This window comes from Rasamsonia byssochlamydoides (assembly GCF_041956645.1).
Source record: "Rasamsonia byssochlamydoides strain NRRL 3658 unplaced genomic scaffold VTN77scaffold_5, whole genome shotgun sequence".
NCBI classification, from domain to species: domain Eukaryota; kingdom Fungi; phylum Ascomycota; class Eurotiomycetes; order Eurotiales; family Trichocomaceae; genus Rasamsonia; species Rasamsonia byssochlamydoides.
Genome location: NW_027192388.1, coordinates 440,142 through 457,698, shown reverse-complemented (window position 1 = coordinate 457,698; position 17,557 = coordinate 440,142). Strand labels below are relative to the sequence as shown.

Here is a 17,557-nt window from a genome sequence, read left to right as displayed (position 1 = left end):
ATCGGGATCCTCCCCTCACTTTTAGCCTATTTCAGGAGTGATCCGCCTCCAGATCGACGCGCCTAATAATCCACCCTATCCCGAAAAAAGGAACACGAATCACCTGATTTGCTCGGCGGATGGCATATCCGACAATTTAGCGGGCTCTTGCCTCACTCTGGACTGACGTTGGTTGTGTTGTCCAGTTGTCACTCCACCTGACATGTCGGTCGGGATACAGCCAGGATTATAAATGATTTTCTACTGGCATCTTGTCAAAGATAACCACAGCCAATCGCTTGAGGGACCCTGATTACCTAATCGGCTATTTCATGACTTCAGCATGCAGTCATCATCAGTAAGCACCCTCAGCCAGGCAAATATTCTTAAGCAGATGAGTCTGAATGCCATATTGATGAATATATATAATGGCTACTACCATAAATCCAACAGAGGTATATACAAGCTGATCCGTATTCTTCCGATCGAAAAGCGATCCAGGTGAGTCACACCACCTGCAGATTTAATGAAGTCATCCATCCTGTCACGTCAGTGTCCAGACTGATCACCTCAGCTTGTCTGGACTCTTGGGGTATGCACTAGCAGGGGTGGCCAAGGGCTTCGTGTCTTTTTTTTTATTTTTATATAAATTAAGGTTCTTTATTAATATTGTCTGATAGCTGCTTTATTGAACAGAACTTTTGTCTTATTGTTAGTATCACAGACCTTTATCATTGTCCCGCTCTCCACCGTGATCTTATTCTTGGCACGCGAGCGAGAAAACATCATCCACAATCAACCAAGTACCATTTATTTATTATTGTCGTTTACTTCGAAACGACTCCTAGAAAGACGCTGAGGATTCTCCAGTAGAAGATCTCGATATTATTCTTATCACCAGGTTATTTGTCTGGTTACATAAAGTTGGGTCCTAATCCGGATTCAACCTTATCGCCCCATCACGGGACCCGCTCCCGCATCATCGTCAGTGATCGACATCGACATACAATAACGACATGACCTCCACTGCCTGACCTGGTCATCGTCTCGTCGTTACTTCCTGTCTTGACTTCCTGTGAAATCGACTTCTTCTCATCCTTGATTCTTCTTCTCCAGTCTTCATTTTCTGTTGCGGCTGGAGAAACGCGATCTCATCCACTGCTGATCGATCGGCCTTATCGCCATGGCCTTCCGCCTGCCCGCTCAGGCTCCCCCTCGCCAGGCATCCTACTCGCAGCCAACACAGCCATCCGCTCTTGAGGTCCCGTTTGCAGAATCCCGCCAGCAGCAGGATGATGATTCGAAGGAGTGGGTTCTGTTCTCCCCATTGCAACCGCCCTCCACCACCCACACCCACACCCGCACCGACTCGACCGACCACACTCCCCGGACAGCTGGCCTGTCTCGACTGAGCGATTTTGGGTCCTGGAATCAATCGGAGAATGTGGGTGATGAGGATTTAGACGAGGCCTTGGAGGAAGATGCTACCGAATTAGATAGCCTGGATGACGGCCTCCATGCCTTCAGCGACTCCAACCTGACCGATCTCTCTCCCCCGGTGCTGCCCACCCATGACGGCCTGGGCTCGTTTCACGTGTCAAACCAGCTCGTCCAGGACCAGCTGTGGCGGTATGAACAGTACAATCCGCACCGTCGGGGAAGCATCACGCATCGACGCCGCTCCAGCGCGCAATGGCATTTGGAAACCGTACAGGAGCGTGAGATAGATGATGCCGAGCACGAGCGATGGCAACGCATTGAGAAATGGCGGATGGAGCAGGGCAGGATTCTATTACAAGAACTCGAGCGGGAGACGAGACGACACCAGCGACGGAATAGTCGTTCTAGCTTGGCAACCTGGCGCTCTGGGACGGAGGTCCTGGACAGTATTTCTGAAACGAGGGCCATGGATACGACGGCATCATCAGAAACTCCGTCGGTCGAAGGAGATTCGAACTCTGAAGAGTCCTTCTGGCGCCGAATCACGCGCAGGGTCATTCGAGACTTGATTGGGATTGATGACTCTTTGCTGTCTGTCATCCTGGGAGAGTCACTAGTCGAGACGGGAGATACTACAACCCCTGAACACGAACCAGAGGCTGCTCAACCCGAAGATATAGACCGTGAGATGAAAGATATGAAGACCATGCCGGGTGACAACGACATCTGGAAAGACCGGTTGCTGCAGCGAATTGCTCGCGAACTGGGCAGTTTGGTTCACCAGATCTGGGAGCACCCCAGTGCGTTTAGCACGTACATGCGGAGCGGCGAGTCTCCAGCGGACTTTTACGCTGGTATTCCCGTGTCGCGATCTGAAACCGAACCCCAGCCTAGGACACCAGTCCAGTTCACGTCAGACAGCAGCAACATCTTCTCATCGACTTTCTCTCCGCACTTCACTCCTACGTTGCGGGACCCTGCGACGGCCAAGCACGCATCCCAATGGGGCATCGAAGAGGATGACATTGCTCCAGATGCCGTTGTTGGTTCGGAGCCTGTCGAATCCGTGGTCTGTGAGAATGCCACTGAAGAGCCGCTCTCGGAGTCTGCACGTCTGCAGCGGGAGCATGAGTACTGGGAGCGTGAACTGGATGTGCGGATGGTCTTCCGATACCTCCGCAATCGCTTCCGACGGGGAGACAGTAATGCAGGTGCAGGTGGCCACCGTACCAATTCGACGCTGTCTGTCGACCAGGACGCATCACACCGCGCGGCCGTCATCCGCCAGCATCATCCCCTGGTCGCGCGTGCCTATGCCCGATCGCAAGCTCGAAACCAGGCCCAGTTCGAGCGCCAGCTGCAACTGCGGACACAGTCCCATGGTATCATTTCGGGCGGGAGTCCCTCCTCACCGATCGCCCGCTATCACTTCCGCCGGCCAAGTTCAAGCTGCGCGAGCCAGAGCACCAAGGTCTCGGCAAAGCGGACACTTGTTGGAAGCGGCTCGAGTCGCAATTACTGGGACATCGGGGGGAGTGTCGGAAGTGGCAGCGCAGTGGTGTCTGTAGGCGGGCCAGCTGGTGTGGGGGCATGGGGTGAAGTCTGATATATGCACTGGATGACATGACGAATGACGATTATATTGTCGAGTTATATCACGATTCATTCTCGGCGTTAGGACTATTACAGATGAAGTGGACGGAGTTATCATTGTCAAGTGGTCAATTGTTTCCAACGATTGCATGGCTTGTTGGTGACGACCGGGCGTCTCATTGTATAGATGATTGCTAGAGCGGTTATGGCTCTCCCATATCTTTATTCATGTTTATCGTCTAATATTTATCTATATTTTGATTTGTTGCATATTATTTGTTGCATATTTTCTCTGCTGGCCTGGGAGCCTGCTACTGTTATTTTCTTCATCGCTATTCCATTCGTCTTTTTCCCCTCTTTGTTCCCTTCTCTTTCTTTCTTTCTTTCTTTTTTTTTCTCTCTATATCTTGCCCATTACTTTTACTACAGCCTTGTTTATGTTTCTTCCTGCTGGAGTTCTCAGAATCATGGCTCTGTATGATGCCTGTTCTAGATGTTCTGCATGATGTAAATGCGGTATGATACACGAACATAAAGGTTGTTATTTGATCAGTGTTATATTTCAACATTGTCATGAATCAGAATTGAAAGATCTCGCTCAGGAAATAAAACAGTCAAGAAGATTATCATCAGTATCACCATCCTCCTATACCTTTATTTGCCGACAGACAGTCTTGCAATCTCATGTCGTCATGACATATCCCTACAACCAATCTCCATATGGTATGGAAGTTTCGTCTCACGCCGATGAAGCATTCGAAGTAGCTGACGATTGGCCCTTCTCCCTGCCATCGGCAGACCTCGACCTCCCCCTCCTCAACTTGACAAACGCACTACCCACCACAACCACCAAATAAACAACCCCAACCACACCCGCCACAACCCCATACGCAATCTCCACCCCCCTAGGCGCGCCCTGATCACCAGCCTCCTTCCTCGCCAACTGCAGGCCCAACCCTCCATTGACGATGCCGAGGACGAGCATCGCACGCCCTACCCAGCGATGCAGGTATCCAAAGACGCTGGTGGTGCCTTCAGTCACCTCCTCCCCCTGGCCTTGCTGTTTCCGTCTCCGGACGAAATACCGATGCTGCAGATACCCCATCACCGGCTGACAGACAAGGAGGTAGACGACCACCACCGTGCCAATGACCGGGTGGTGCTGCCTCGCCAGCTCGAAGGAGCGCTCGACTTGGATCCCGAGGCCAAAACCGGCCACGACGAGGACTAGCGTGGCTACTTGTAGCGGGGCGTGGATGCGTGAGGCTGTCTTGGAGTACGGCACCAGGTAGAGTGTTAATGCGAAGGCGGGGAAGAGGACGAGGAAGGAGATGGACATGAGGATGCCGTGGGCTTTGCGGTAGGTGTTGAGGGTGGGGAAGGGGAGGCGTTTGTGAAGGTGTATTGTGCTGGATTGTGTGGTTGTTGGTATTGATGATGACGATGACGATGATGATGCTGTTGCCAGTGGGATGATGAGCGCGGCGAGGGCCATCAGCGTGCGTTGTGCTGGTAAGCAGAAAGATGGTCAGTTCATCGGTACAGTCTTTATCTCATATATATCTCTTGTGCTATTCCGGTGCTACTGCTGGTGCTGGCGCTGTTGCAAGTACGTACCTGAGCTGAGTATACCCATTTTTGCAATCTCAATCTATTAGGTTTACTATATCGGAAGAATCGACAGGAAATAAATAAATAAATGAACAGTCAAATAGACAGGTGAATCGATAGACAAGTAAATGCGAATATTCCTCAGGAGAAATGGAAAAAAAAAAAAGAATAAACACTGCTATTTAAACCATCAGTATTTACTATTGAATTGAGTATGGTAAGCAGGTAGATAGGCTGTCTATACACTTACCTAGGTTAGGTAGATATTATCCCTTTTCTTTTTTTTCCGAAGAATTGGCACAAGGCAAAGAAGAGAAAAGAAGAAGTGAAGAATAGCAGACGATATATGACAGAGGGACAAAGAATAATGAGATGATGAACAACTTTCGCGTCAGCGGGGAAGGAAGAAGGAAAAGTAAAACAAGTGAAAAAAAAAGTAAGCAAGTAAGCTAGTTGAAGAATAGCCAGTCAACTAGTGAAGCATCAAAACTCCATTCGGTAAGTAAGTAGGGAGATAGGTAGGTAGGTAGATAGATAGATGTATAGGTAGGAAGGGGAGACAGGTAGGTCGATGTGTACTTGTGTCTGGTGTTTATGTCCGATATCTCCCCACAGAACAGGGGATCTCTATTTATAAATAACTATATTAAATAAAACACACTCTCTCCTCTTATGAACTTGGAACCCTGACTAACTTCCTGAACAGGTAATAATAGCTTATGCCTTTCCTTCCTTCCCTTGCAGGTGCTAGCAAATATTTCTAGAAAGCTGCGCCTCATTAGGTACCTAAATTATGTAGACTATGAAGATGGGATTGGATGGGATGCAAATATGAGGTGATGATGTGCAGGATACTACGTGATTAAGTGATTAATCAATCGATCGATTGATTGATTGAAATCACGAACTTCCCTTTTGATCTGTCAATCAGTCGATCAATCAATTAAAGAATAATGATAATAAATAGGCATCTAGGTACTAATTCAGTAGGTAGGCCAGAGAGAGGGGGACAGACACAGCCACGGAAGAAGAGGAGAGGAGAATTGAAATGAAATAAAAATTGAAACGAGAACAAGAGAATACAAGATGAAACGAAGCGAAATAAAATGCCAAGGCATGATCTATCCCGATCCAGTATTATGCATTATGAGTGGACATGGGCTACGACATGCGCATGCACAGCCTGTTGTCGATTACTACCCGCAATGCAGACAGATGATAGAATACAAGAAGAGAAGACAAGGGTATCTCTTTCACCAATCCAATTAATCATCATGGGGATAGATCGGTCTGTCGATCTGTCAAGAATACTAGCAGTCTTGACAATACATAAGTGACCTTATTGACGTGTCTGAATTCTGACACTGGCCCTGATGCTCTCCTGAGTACAGGAATCAGGAATAGTGTACGATACTGTAAGTAAGTGCATAGGTAGGTACTAGCGAGTTGGATAGGTAGTAAGCAGGATATATATAGTGACGTTCATTATGTAAAGATCTTTGTCATATATACTACTATCTATCTAGTTGGTAAGTTTGTAACTCGACAACTTGATAGCTACCTAACCTACCTAGGTGGATAATCATTAACTGACTAAACTGACAAGGGCAGTTCGGAGCTTATATAAGGTGGGTTTTCTACAGTACAGTACATACTTTGTATAGAGGACAGTGTTTGACTTGTTCATCTACTAGTACTGACTCCTAGAGGATAAATCACTGGAGGTAAGTACGTAAATAAGTAAAGTCATCTGCATTTACCGAGTGCATGTGCTGTGTCGATATGAATGGATACCTCCAGTACTGCCTAACTACATGTAATGTATGTAATGTACATACCTAACTTGCGTAGTTACTCCGTCCTACATGTATCTGATCAGAGTAGGAGATACCTATATTAGGATAGTGTGTGGGATGATAATAAGCTTACTTCACATAGTCCCCTAGGTAGGTATCTGTATCTACCTGCCTAACTAAGCTGCTGCTTAACTCACTACCTAGGTACGCACATACCTAGGTATTAGGTAGAAGCTCAGTAAGTTAGGTATCTCCACGACTCCTTATCCAGATACAGGACTGTGTAGCTCGGACACTACCCAATTAGGTAAGTGTAAGCATTTACCTAAGGTTAGTTTTGGTAACTTAGGTACCTCGTCTGGCCCCAACCGTCAGCGATCTTTCCATTTTAGGTATTACGTGAAGAACTCAAGTATGGCTGCTGCCAGATCAACTTTACTGAGTGATCAATTGATTAATTAATTAATTAATTAATTATCTTGAAATAAGGAAATTATTACGTAAAATTACATATGTGACTAATGGGATGAATTGAAGTGGATTTTCATCAAGCACTTAGAGGTATCTAGTCTCATACATAAGCGGTGCTAGTACTGACTACATCACAACACTACGATGCCTGATGCATGGTAGATAGATTATCTAGATAGAGTTCCTCCCGATTTAAGTTATCACCAGGGTGCGCTGGAACTGCCTGTCTGCCTGCACAGCCACATTGGGGACGGACTCGGACTCCGTCTAGACTGGCTAGCTGTCTGTGTGTCAGCAGTCTGTGTGATTATTTGACTTTGACAGGGACTTCAATAAATTTTGAGGGTTAATAATATCCCCCACTGTTTGCTTTGCAAATGTCGTCATTATAGTATGGTCATATTTGATACCGGACCTACTGTACTTACATACATACGTGTGCTTACTTAACAAACAGGACAAAATGCTGATGATTATCTCTATCTATCTATCTATCTCTAGATGAGCCAGATAATCACTATGTATGGCTAACGTATTGAATAAATGGATGGATCAGCGTTCCACTGTTAAAAAAAAATTAAAAAAATTAAAAAGAAAAAGAAAAGGAAAGATATGCAATTGAAGTCGACTTCTGCACAAATGAGCGAAAATTCACTATAGTCAATAGAACAGAGAAAGAGACAGTGTCTAATTCATATTTTACCTAATTAATATTCAACAGAAAGTATTGACTCCAATAAGATCACCATCAGTATTATCAGTATCAATAATATATCAATACTGTGTACCACACCAAATAAGAACAGTAAGCCAAGAAATGCATATACTGGAAATGGGGAAACGACACAACACGGAACGGAACGAAACGAGAGAACCTTAGAACCTTACTTACTTACAGGTATGTATATACCATATTAACTTACTAGATGTAACTAACGAACTATTATACTTGATTTTATACATTGCACATGTATTACCTGCCGGGGATTTTCTCTCCTCGTGTTTCTATCTGTCTGGCTGCCAGAATATGTCATAGACAGTAATTTAGTAAGTAAGCTTATGTTGTGACCATTCCATACAGTAGAACAGCAGAGAATAGTCGGAAGTATGCATCCGCTGTCAACTCAACACAGGTCAGTACCTACCTACACAGCAGACAGACAGCCAGCATCAGTTTATTTTTATCATTTGTTTGCTTATTTCCCTAAACGAGTAAGAGGTCCGTCTTCCAGTATGAAAGCGTATGGACTCTCCGCTAGGTACCTGCCTACCTAGGTAGGATGCTGGGCTAACGCTGGTGCTGGTGCTATGCTGATCCTGTGGGGGATAAAGCACAGCCCCAGGATCTAGATTTGGAAAGACGTTTCGTTTTATCTGATGTGATAATATCCCAACCAACTACCTACCTGCCTAGGTAGGTATGGCATATATGCTATGCTGTATGCTGGGACTACTCACTAGATATCTAGACTCTATCCAGCCGTATACAAATGAAATTATACGATCTATACTCGACGCTGTGCGCACAGACATATCGAACTAGAGACTGTCAGCATCACAGGAGGGGTAACTTGTATTGCAGTGCCTACCTAGGTAATTGTTCCGACTATCGGAACCACGAAGAGATTTCTCGATTAGGTATACTCGATATACCATTTTGAGGTAGTATAGAATAGAAACTTCCTGACGTAGACGGATCAGAGTATAGACTGTATGCTGCATATAAATACAGTTTATTTTTATTATTATCTATTATTATTTATAGTCAGCTCGTTCAAGCAGCTCGTTATCCTTTGTCTTGTCTTTTCGTGTCTTTTCTTTCCTCACACGGAGAACTGTCTCATTTGATCTATATATAAAACTATATCTTTATTTATACCTACATATATAAATTCAACAAAGAAAAGACAATATCAGCAAGACACGGACAGAAAACTCAATTGAATTGAATCGATACACTAATTGATATCACCGGCCATGCCTATGCCCACCCTCAAATCCACCTCCTTCTTCCTCCTCTCTCTCCTCTCCCTTTCACCAACTATCTACGCCCAATACGACTACAGTGGCAATTCCGCAACAGCCACAACCACCTCCGCAGCTGCATCCTCCTCGTCGTCGACAAATGTCCACGACGTCAACGTCGGCCAAAACGGCCTTGTCTTCTCACCGGACACGCTGACGGCTGCCGTGGGCGACAAAGTCAACTTCCACTTCTACCCGGTCAATCATTCCGTCGTGCAGTCGAGTTTTGATACTCCGTGCAAACCTATCACTGGTGGAGGGATTTTTAGTGGGTTTGTGCCGAGTAGTGGGGGCGTTGCTGTACGTATACATATATACCCATACACATCATGGATCCTGTATATATCGGATTGGATTGGGTCATGTCATGACCACTGCCTGGTCTCTAACTACGTACATATATGATAAGATAGATACTGATTGTGTTGCTTCTAGGACAACATGTTCACCATCACCATCAACGACACAAACCCCATCTGGCTGTACTGTTCGCAGACGGAGCTGTCGCACTGCCAGGCTGGGATGGCGATGGTGATCAATCCGCCGTAAGTTTTTCCATCCCCTCTCCTCTTCTCTTCCCTTCCCCTTTTTTTTACCCATTCAATTCGAACATGTTGCTAATGGATCACCCAGCTCATCCGGTAACACCCTTGCCGCATACAAAGCTGCTGCCGCGAACACTGGCACGAGTGTCTCGCCGGCGAGTGTTGAAGGAGGCGTTATTAGCAAGAATACTGCCCCAGGATCGTCGTCATCGTCCAGCTCGACGTCAACGACGACGTCGTCGTCCGCGAGTCCGTCAGTGAATGCCTCAGCCGATGAGTTGAGCAGTGGCAGGAACTGGCTAGCTGTCACCGTGAGTGTGCTGATTTCGGGTGTCTGGGCGGGGATGATAGCATAGTTGAGTAGTAATAGTAGTAGTAGGAGCAGCAGGAGGAGAGATTGACGAGTAGAGGGACACAAGGGATAGGAGTAGGAGCGTGTTTATCCTACAAGAGAAGGAGTATGGATATATTTACAGACATTGAATTACATTATCTGTTCATTCTGACTGTGACTGTGCCTATTTAGAGAGTACCAAGTATGTAATGTTATGTTGTCAGATACTTTGAGATTATTTATATACGTGCTGTACAAACGTTAGTGATCCAACTGTAAGAGATTATATAGAGTACATTGCAGATAAATGTATCTCATGCTGCTGCTGATGAATTCATACCTGATGTAGCTGACTTATATACAGTATAGTAGTATAATACATCACTATGCAGGATGTCTAACGCTGTTGATAGTACTTGTGTTACTAGGCCATGCGCTATATATTGACAAAGGGAATGTCATGTCATGTCTTTCAGCTAAACTCTTGACGGACCATAGAGCACATTCTATGAAATCTGAGTCAGGAATGTTCTCTACATATAACCCGCCTACGAACTAATCTGCAATACTTTATATAGGTAGCGTCCGGATGATTGCCTGGGTAGATGTTTTATTCAATAGTAGATACAAGCAGATTCTATCATTCCTGAGTAGAACCCTGCAGACGGATACCTCCGTCGGAATATCCTTGAAATATTCTTGGAATATCTTAATACAACTACCTCAGACCGAACCAGTTAACTCCGCCCGGCGAAAAGACATCAAACGGATAAAAAGGTCAAGGTCGTCAATCTTCATGCCTCCTGCGAAACACTCTCGTACGCCTCCGGGAAGCGCTTGATGTTCTCCTCGATGCGGCCGTGCTCGCGGTGGAACTGCACGTAGGCACCGTCGATCTTGACACGGCCCTCCTGGCGCAGCTTGACGTACTCCTCACGGCGCAGAGGAGTGAAGCCCCAGTTCTTGGAGACAATGATCTTTTGGCGACCAGGGAACTTGTACATGGAGCGGCGCAGAGCCTCGACGGCGATCGCACGGTTGGAGTCACGGGTGCGGACCGACAGAAGGATCTGGCCAATGTTCACACGAGCCACGGAGCCGTTGGGCTTGCCGAAGGCACCACGCATACCGGTCTGGAGACGATCGGCACCGGCGCACGACAACATCTTGTTGATACGGACGACGTGGAAGGGGTGGGCACGGACACGAAGGTGAAAACCTTCCTTACCGGCCATCTTGACGAGGTACCTACGAAGTATTAGTAATGCGACATCGAAATCAGGCTTCCTGCACATACTTGTTGGCACAGATACGGGCAGCTTCGAGAGCCTCAGAGGACAGCTGCTCGTACTCGTTCGAGACCATGTGCACGCACAGAGGGAAGTCATCGACGTTGGCCTTCTTACGTCCCAGGTCGAAGATACGGATCTTCGGGTCGGGAACACCACGGTTGAACCGCGACTTAGGGTAAGGCTAGACGAGGTCAGTATGTTGTTCGACCAAGTACGGAGTATATTTGTTCAGAAAATTCAGCGAGAAGTCGTCTGGACGTGTCGCACCCCACAATCCAACTCAGAGAGGATCCAAACGCACCTTGTTCTTGCAGTAGCGGTAGCATCTCGCAGGACGACGGGCCATCTTGACTGCTGGAAATGGGAACTGCACTTCCTGCGAACGATGAGATGGGGAGTTGGAGATGGAAAGTTGGACGGCGGTCGAGAGGTTTGAAGTCACTGGCCGTTCCGTCCCGGTTTGATTTCCAAGCAAGACGCTAGTCGAGTCATTTGTGGCAAAGCCCTAAACCCTAAGCGACTCCACCGGCAAGTTTTTTCCGGTCTGCTTATTCAGCAATCACTACATCAGGATTACAATTATTAAGCCTCAATCAGTTATCAAGAAAGTCGAGGCGCATTGCGCATTACAATTCTACGATTTGCGAAAATAATTCAAAGAAAAGCAGACACAATTAGATACTGCCCAACACGCAGGGGTATATATTGCTTTCTTTTATCTAACATGAACCTCTCCAGTAGGATTACGCTATCAAGCGATAAATCATCACCCCTCACTGGGTTCCGCTGAGAATGTCCGAGTCACCAGCATCAAGGATAGCCATGGACGAGCAGCGGAACAGCTTACCGCAGGCGGTACCGAGCTCAATCTGCACAAGACAGTCAGCCATGAGTGTTACCCTCCAAAGCCACCATCGCGGCTTCTTCGCAGGGTGCCCCAGCAGCAGGGAAGCCGTAGAGGCTATTAAAGCACTGCGGGGGATATTTCAATAGAAAAACCAGGGAAACTACTTACGTTGTTGCCGGCAAAGTGGTGAACCGGGGTCTTGCTGAGCATGGCATAGTATTCGAGCTCACTCTTGCGCAGCGGAGGAGCATTGGCCGCGATGATGACCAGCTTGGCCTTGCCAGAACGGAGGGACTTGATGGTAGACTTGTAGCCCAGGGTGACTATTCGATATCAGAACGTGCCATTAAGCGATAAATCGATTATTTGCATCAGATTATAGCGTACCTTTTCCGGACTTCATCACCAACGCCAGACGGGCGTTGATGTTGTCGGAGGACTTCTTGGTCTTCTTGGGGGCCATCTCGACGCGATTAAAGTCTTGAGTAGACTTCCAGACTTTTGACAGGAAAAGGGTGCGCTCCGGCCGGGTTGTTGTTTGGATGGAGGTGGGATCAAGAAGTCATAATTCCGGAGTTTTTTTTGACGAGTGGTGTGTGGGCTTGGCGTGGGAGCCCGGCGGGATATTTCTCCGTTCCGCTCTCAGCGGCCGTTTTCGGTTGTGCTGTTTGTGTTGTTTGCAACAGATGCATGCTGATCTTAGATAAGCAATCTCTTCTTATTTAGGTTTAGTGCGTCATTGAGATAAGCAAGGCTCAAGAGAAACACTGCCTGTTTCAGAACACAAGGGGCGGGGACATGATCCTCCTTGTCATTACCACCAGTGAGAGGGAAGGAAAATAATAATAGGAAAAAAGCACTGCCATGTCTGCCAGGTGGCGGAGTGCGGAATGTTGTCTGTCCTGCTGTCCATGGTTGATCCCAAGCTGACGGCCTGGGGCGGACTTCGGCCCCCGGGACACCATTCCCAGGGGAAGAATGCATCATATCATAACTTGCGTTATTGGAGTTTGCTAATAATAATCATAATAATACTACCGCAGAGTATCCCGTAAGACAGACAAGGAGTTATTTAAGACTCCCGTCCAATAAGGACATCTCCCAGAAGAATCTAGCCACAGATGCAGCAAAGGGACTCCCTCCTGGAGGTATGCCTGTCAAGCCCGTGCGTACGGAAACAGCGCGTTTGACTATCACTAGACGCTGCTGCCGGCCACCTCAGCGGCCCCGAATAATAAAATTATAAACCGCCCCTTTATCATCATATACCTTTCAGATCCCCTTTCATCGTCTCCAAGCTGGTCGGCGTGTGTCCAGCAGTCAAGAGTCATTCTGCCATCTCACGCACCCCTCGACCAATTGTTGCGTTGAGCCGTAACTCGGCCCTTCTCACCGCTTTGAGCCACAGGGTCGATCATTGCCACAAGACTTAAATCGAACCACATAGTTCCAGATCATCTCCTGCAACCCCCCAGATACGCAGCCTGTGATCGTTCGAACGCATCCCAGCGAGATCAACCACCCTCGGTGTCTCTTGACATGTCTGCGACACCCAGGAAACCCGGGAATGGGACGACTGGGACCGGGAGCGGGGCCAGCCCCCGGTCTTCAACGACCGACAGTCCTGCTGTCGGGCACGCCCGAAATCCATCCAAGTCCCCCAACGGCCTTCAACGAACGCCATCCGGTCGCGCTTCGCCAGTGTCGGCACGCGCTGCCGTTCGCAAGCCCGGTCGATCGACACTCAGCGTGTCTAGTATTCCCAAGATCTCGAATACGGACTCGTCCGACGAGGAGGCGCGGGCACAGAACGCTGCCCTCATCGAGGAGCTGAAGGAGCAGTTGCAGAAGGCCGAAGATGCTTCTGAGCAGTATCGAAAGCAGCTCGGGGTCCTCCAAATGCGCCTGGATGAGGCGATTGCCGAACAAGGAAAGCTCGAGGACCTGGCTCACGAGAAGGACAGCAAGATTGAAGCCTTGAATGCGGAAATCCGTGAACACGCTCGCCAGCTGCGTGAACTCGAGCAAGCGCACGAGCAGGAGCGCAATGCCATGTTACAGGACAAGGAACAGCAGGCGAGTCGGGAGGAAGAGCTGCAGGCGACCATCCAGCGTCTGAAGGAGTCTCTTGCCCAGAAAGAAAGGGCGAACACAGAGGGGGATAAAAACGTTTCTCGATCATGTAAGTTTGTCTATATAGCCTTCTCAGACTACCCTCTCCGATGCTGATTCTCTGGGTAGCAAGCTTTCGCAATCGATCCTCTCCGGATGTCGATAACGGACAGTTTGCGCCTTCCTCCCAGCTGGAGCGCAGCCCGTCCCGGAGTAACTCGCAGTTGCTCTTGCAAAAAGATAAATTGATTGAATCTCTACGGCTGGAACTGGCAGAATCGCAGATCAAGCTTGTGGAGATGGAGAACAAGGGCGGTGGTCGCCAGCAGGAGCTGGAACGAGAACTCCTGGAGGCCCGGATGGCCAATGCCCGTTTGATGGAAGACAACGAGAGCTACCAGCTGCTTCTGAGCGAAAAGACGTTGAATGGTGACTTTACGAAAAGCGATTTCCTACACTCTTCTCCGGGAGGTTCCCAATCTCGCAACGGGCCGGGTTCCCTGGCAGAGGAGCTCGAATCCGTGGGTGAAGGCAGCGCAGCGGAGATCCGCAAACTGGAGGCAGAGATCAGGGCTCTCAAGGACCAAAACAAGGCCCTTACCCTGTACATTGAGAGAATCATTGGCCGCCTCCTGCAGCATGAGGGCTTCGAAACGATTCTGGACAAGAGTGACAATCCGGTGCCCACCACCAAGACCGCAAAGACAGACAAGGAACTTCCACCAACTCCTCCAAAGAAAGATGACCAACCTGCCGGTCTTCTGCAACGAGCCAAGTCGGTGGTGACCGGCCAAGCAAACCGCCCTCAGCCTAGACCCCGTCCTACCAGCTACATGCCACCACCTAGCTCTGGTCCCACGCCCCATGAGAATCCGGAGACGGCTCCTAGCATTCCTTTGGCTCGCTCCCAATCCGTGCGCGCTCACCGAAGGACTCGCTCCGACCAACCCGCCGACGGCACGGCGGCCGCGGTTGTCGGTCAGATGTATCGTGGGCCTGCAGGCAGTCGCAGCTCTTCTGGCGGACCCATGAGTCCGACCACCATGGGACCCGGCTCCCGACAAAGCGGCATCTTTAGCTCCAGCTACATTCCCAGCATGAGTGCTGGCCGGCGTGCTCCATCCCAGGGCAGCGGTAGCCAGACAGAGCGCAAAAGGCACAGTAGCTCGGACAGTCTCTCCAGCGATGCCAATGCTGAGGTCAGCTCAACGGGGGCTGTATCGACTCCTCCCAGCCGCAACAGCAGTGGAATGACCAACTATCCGGGTGCTGTGATGCAGCAGAACAAGCTGCGGCCCCTGCGACTCGTCCAGGAGAACGAATTAGATGATGAGTCTACCAAGAAAAAGGCTAATCGCAACAGCATAATCTCCTGGTTTTACCGTCCTAAAGACGAGGAAAGTGTCCAAAGCTGACGTTGATTTTGATATATTTCCTATTTCTGCGCACGACTGACTTTCTTTTTTATATACTTTCCTTGGCATGTCACGACAATCGTTTAGCTTACGTGTGATGTCACCATTGTCTGTCTGATCTATCTGATCTATCTCTCTGAATGTGCGAGTTGAGATTTTTTTTCCCAAACTCTATCTGCTAAATACCCACCCATCTGATGTGATACTGTTTGTAATGTTCATATATTTCCTTTGTTCCCCTTCTGTGATGTATGATAGCTTTTTTTACTCCTGCTTACTCCTTGTTTGGAAGCCTCTTGCGCCGGGAATCCCGCTCAAGCCAATGCATCTTGGGCTGCAGCCGTGATAAGGCTGGCAGTTGGTTGCCTTGGTTGCCTACAGCTGTCTGCTGTTCTTTCAATTGACTCTACTCATGAGGACCTGCAACCGTCATTGCTCGAGGTAGCCTGTTCTTCGTGGGTTGTTTCTGTTGGAGTAGTTTCCAGAGAGTGCGATTATATAAATTGGCTTTCAAAATAGCATCCATGTTTATTAGATACGTCAGCCGTAGTCTTCATGTCATGTGTGTAGATTGAATCATTTAACAGTTGAAGTCGTCTTGCTGTCCGGAACAACGTTGGGGCGCATCCGCAGACAGCCAATCAACCGACCAACCATCTTCGCTCAAGCGGGATCGGCCACGCTGCGGAGACAGACATCAGACACCCCCAGCTACAACAATCAGCCGGGCGTTCAGTCAAGCCATATCAACAAGGAAAAAAAAAAAGAAGATTTAGGACGAAAAACATATTTTGCCCACCATGCCCGGCCCACTCTCCCTCTTCGCCGTCAATGCGGTGCTGATCATGTCCACCGACGACCACTCGCGCATCTTCGCCAAATACTACTCACCACCGCACCCGCCGGCGGGCAACGCGACCAATTACCCCGGCGCGAACCCCTATCCGACGCTGAAGGAGCAGAAGGCCTTCGAGAAGGGCCTGATGGAGAAGACGAACAAGCAGACGAGCGACGTGATCCTGTACGACAACCGCGTGGTCGTGTTCAAGGTCGAGAGCGATGTGATGCTGTATGTGGTGGGCAGCGCGGAGGAGAATGAGGTTTTGCTGTACAATGTTGTGCTGTCGTTGCGGGATGCGTTGGGGATTTTGTTCAAGTGCGTCTCCCCATTTGTTCTTATATATATCTCTCTATCTATCTGTGTGAATCCTCACTGACTCGAGTTCGCAAACAGAGGCGCAACAGACAAACGCACGATCGTGGAAAACTACGACCTTGTCGCCCTCTGCGTCGACGAGATCATCGACGACGGCATCATCCTCGAAACTGACCCCGTCCTCATCGCCTCGCGCGTCAGCCGCGCTCCTCCCCCTGACGTGCCCAATATGAAGAGCATCGACCTGTCTGAGCAGGGTCTGCTGAATGCATGGGAGTTTGGAAAGCGGAGGCTGGCCGAGGGGTTACGGCAGGGACTGTAGCGTCTTGTGCCAGTTTCTCTGTTCGGGGCACCAGGGAGAGTTCTGTGTTGGTTTCATTCCGTGTTGATTGATGAGACTCCATTAATTCCCTTTTTTATATTCTTTTGGGCAAGAAAAGCTGGGCTTGGCGCGATTATTTTTTTTTCCGTTTGTCTGTCTGTTTGCTGTCATTTTTCATTCTGATAGCCCGATTGCGTTGTGAGCGTTTTCTATGTTCTCTTGCCAGTGAAAGAGGCCTATTTCATGATCTATAGAATTACGATGTGTGTGTGTTGTCTCTCTTACTATGCTAGACAAGCATACCAGGTCGAAATCAAAGATACAACCTTTATAATCATTTGTCCTTCCTACAGCATGCCTGCTCTATTGAGCCTGCAAAAATCAAGCCAGTTGCGCATTCTGTGATATCGAATTTTTCATGGATCATGGAGAAGGCTACCTCTAAACTTTCCACTTGAACAATAGAAATCGTGAAAATGAAAATTGAAAATGATATTTGCACCATAATTATTCCATGCGTGGTAACTCCTGCGTTGTATAGAATTAGTCAGACGGTCGTCTGATCCATAACCAAATCCGCCCACCAAAAAGTCCGCCCCGCATACGTCACGGAGGAACA

At 48.4% G+C, this 17,557-nt stretch overlaps 7 protein-coding genes across 7 annotated transcripts; 4 read left to right on the top strand and 3 right to left on the bottom strand.

The window, feature by feature from the left end:
* Positions 1–1,162: 1,162 nt before the first annotated feature.
* Positions 1,163–3,025, top strand: VTN77DRAFT_6526 (uncharacterized protein; the record flags this gene model as incomplete). Its single annotated transcript, XM_069422814.1, has 1 exon — positions 1,163–3,025. One exon carries the CDS (start codon positions 1,163–1,165, stop codon positions 3,023–3,025), a length of 1,863 nt encoding a protein of 620 aa, XP_069281436.1.
* Positions 3,026–3,751: 726 nt separating this feature from the next.
* Positions 3,752–4,507, bottom strand: VTN77DRAFT_6525 (uncharacterized protein; the record flags this gene model as incomplete). The annotated part of the gene is made up of 1 exon (XM_069422813.1): positions 3,752–4,507. One exon carries the CDS (start codon positions 4,505–4,507, stop codon positions 3,752–3,754), a length of 756 nt encoding a protein of 251 aa, XP_069281435.1.
* A 4,360-nt stretch (positions 4,508–8,867) lies between these two features.
* Positions 8,868–9,816, top strand: VTN77DRAFT_6524 (uncharacterized protein; the record flags this gene model as incomplete). Its single annotated transcript, XM_069422812.1, has 3 exons — positions 8,868–9,215; positions 9,351–9,460; positions 9,549–9,816. 3 exons carry the CDS (start codon positions 8,868–8,870, stop codon positions 9,814–9,816), a joined length of 726 nt encoding a protein of 241 aa, XP_069281434.1.
* A 772-nt stretch (positions 9,817–10,588) lies between these two features.
* Positions 10,589–11,432, bottom strand: VTN77DRAFT_6523 (60S ribosomal protein uL16; the record flags this gene model as incomplete). The annotated part of the gene is made up of 3 exons (XM_069422811.1): positions 10,589–11,042; positions 11,092–11,267; positions 11,388–11,432. 3 exons carry the CDS (start codon positions 11,430–11,432, stop codon positions 10,589–10,591), a joined length of 675 nt encoding a protein of 224 aa, XP_069281433.1.
* A 427-nt stretch (positions 11,433–11,859) lies between these two features.
* On the bottom strand, positions 11,860–12,396 carry VTN77DRAFT_6522 (60S ribosomal protein eL30; the record flags this gene model as incomplete). The annotated part of the gene is made up of 3 exons (XM_069422810.1): positions 11,860–11,955; positions 12,102–12,256; positions 12,321–12,396. The coding sequence occupies 3 exons, from the start codon at positions 12,394–12,396 to the stop codon at positions 11,860–11,862; spliced, it is 327 nt and encodes a 108-aa protein (XP_069281432.1).
* Positions 12,397–13,472: 1,076 nt separating this feature from the next.
* On the top strand, positions 13,473–15,460 carry VTN77DRAFT_6521 (uncharacterized protein; the record flags this gene model as incomplete). Its single annotated transcript, XM_069422809.1, has 2 exons — positions 13,473–14,115; positions 14,175–15,460. 2 exons carry the CDS (start codon positions 13,473–13,475, stop codon positions 15,458–15,460), a joined length of 1,929 nt encoding a protein of 642 aa, XP_069281431.1.
* Positions 15,461–16,260: 800 nt separating this feature from the next.
* On the top strand, positions 16,261–16,938 carry VTN77DRAFT_6520 (uncharacterized protein; the record flags this gene model as incomplete). Its single annotated transcript, XM_069422808.1, has 2 exons — positions 16,261–16,616; positions 16,695–16,938. The coding sequence occupies 2 exons, from the start codon at positions 16,261–16,263 to the stop codon at positions 16,936–16,938; spliced, it is 600 nt and encodes a 199-aa protein (XP_069281430.1).
* Between the last annotated feature and the right edge of the window lie 619 nt (positions 16,939–17,557).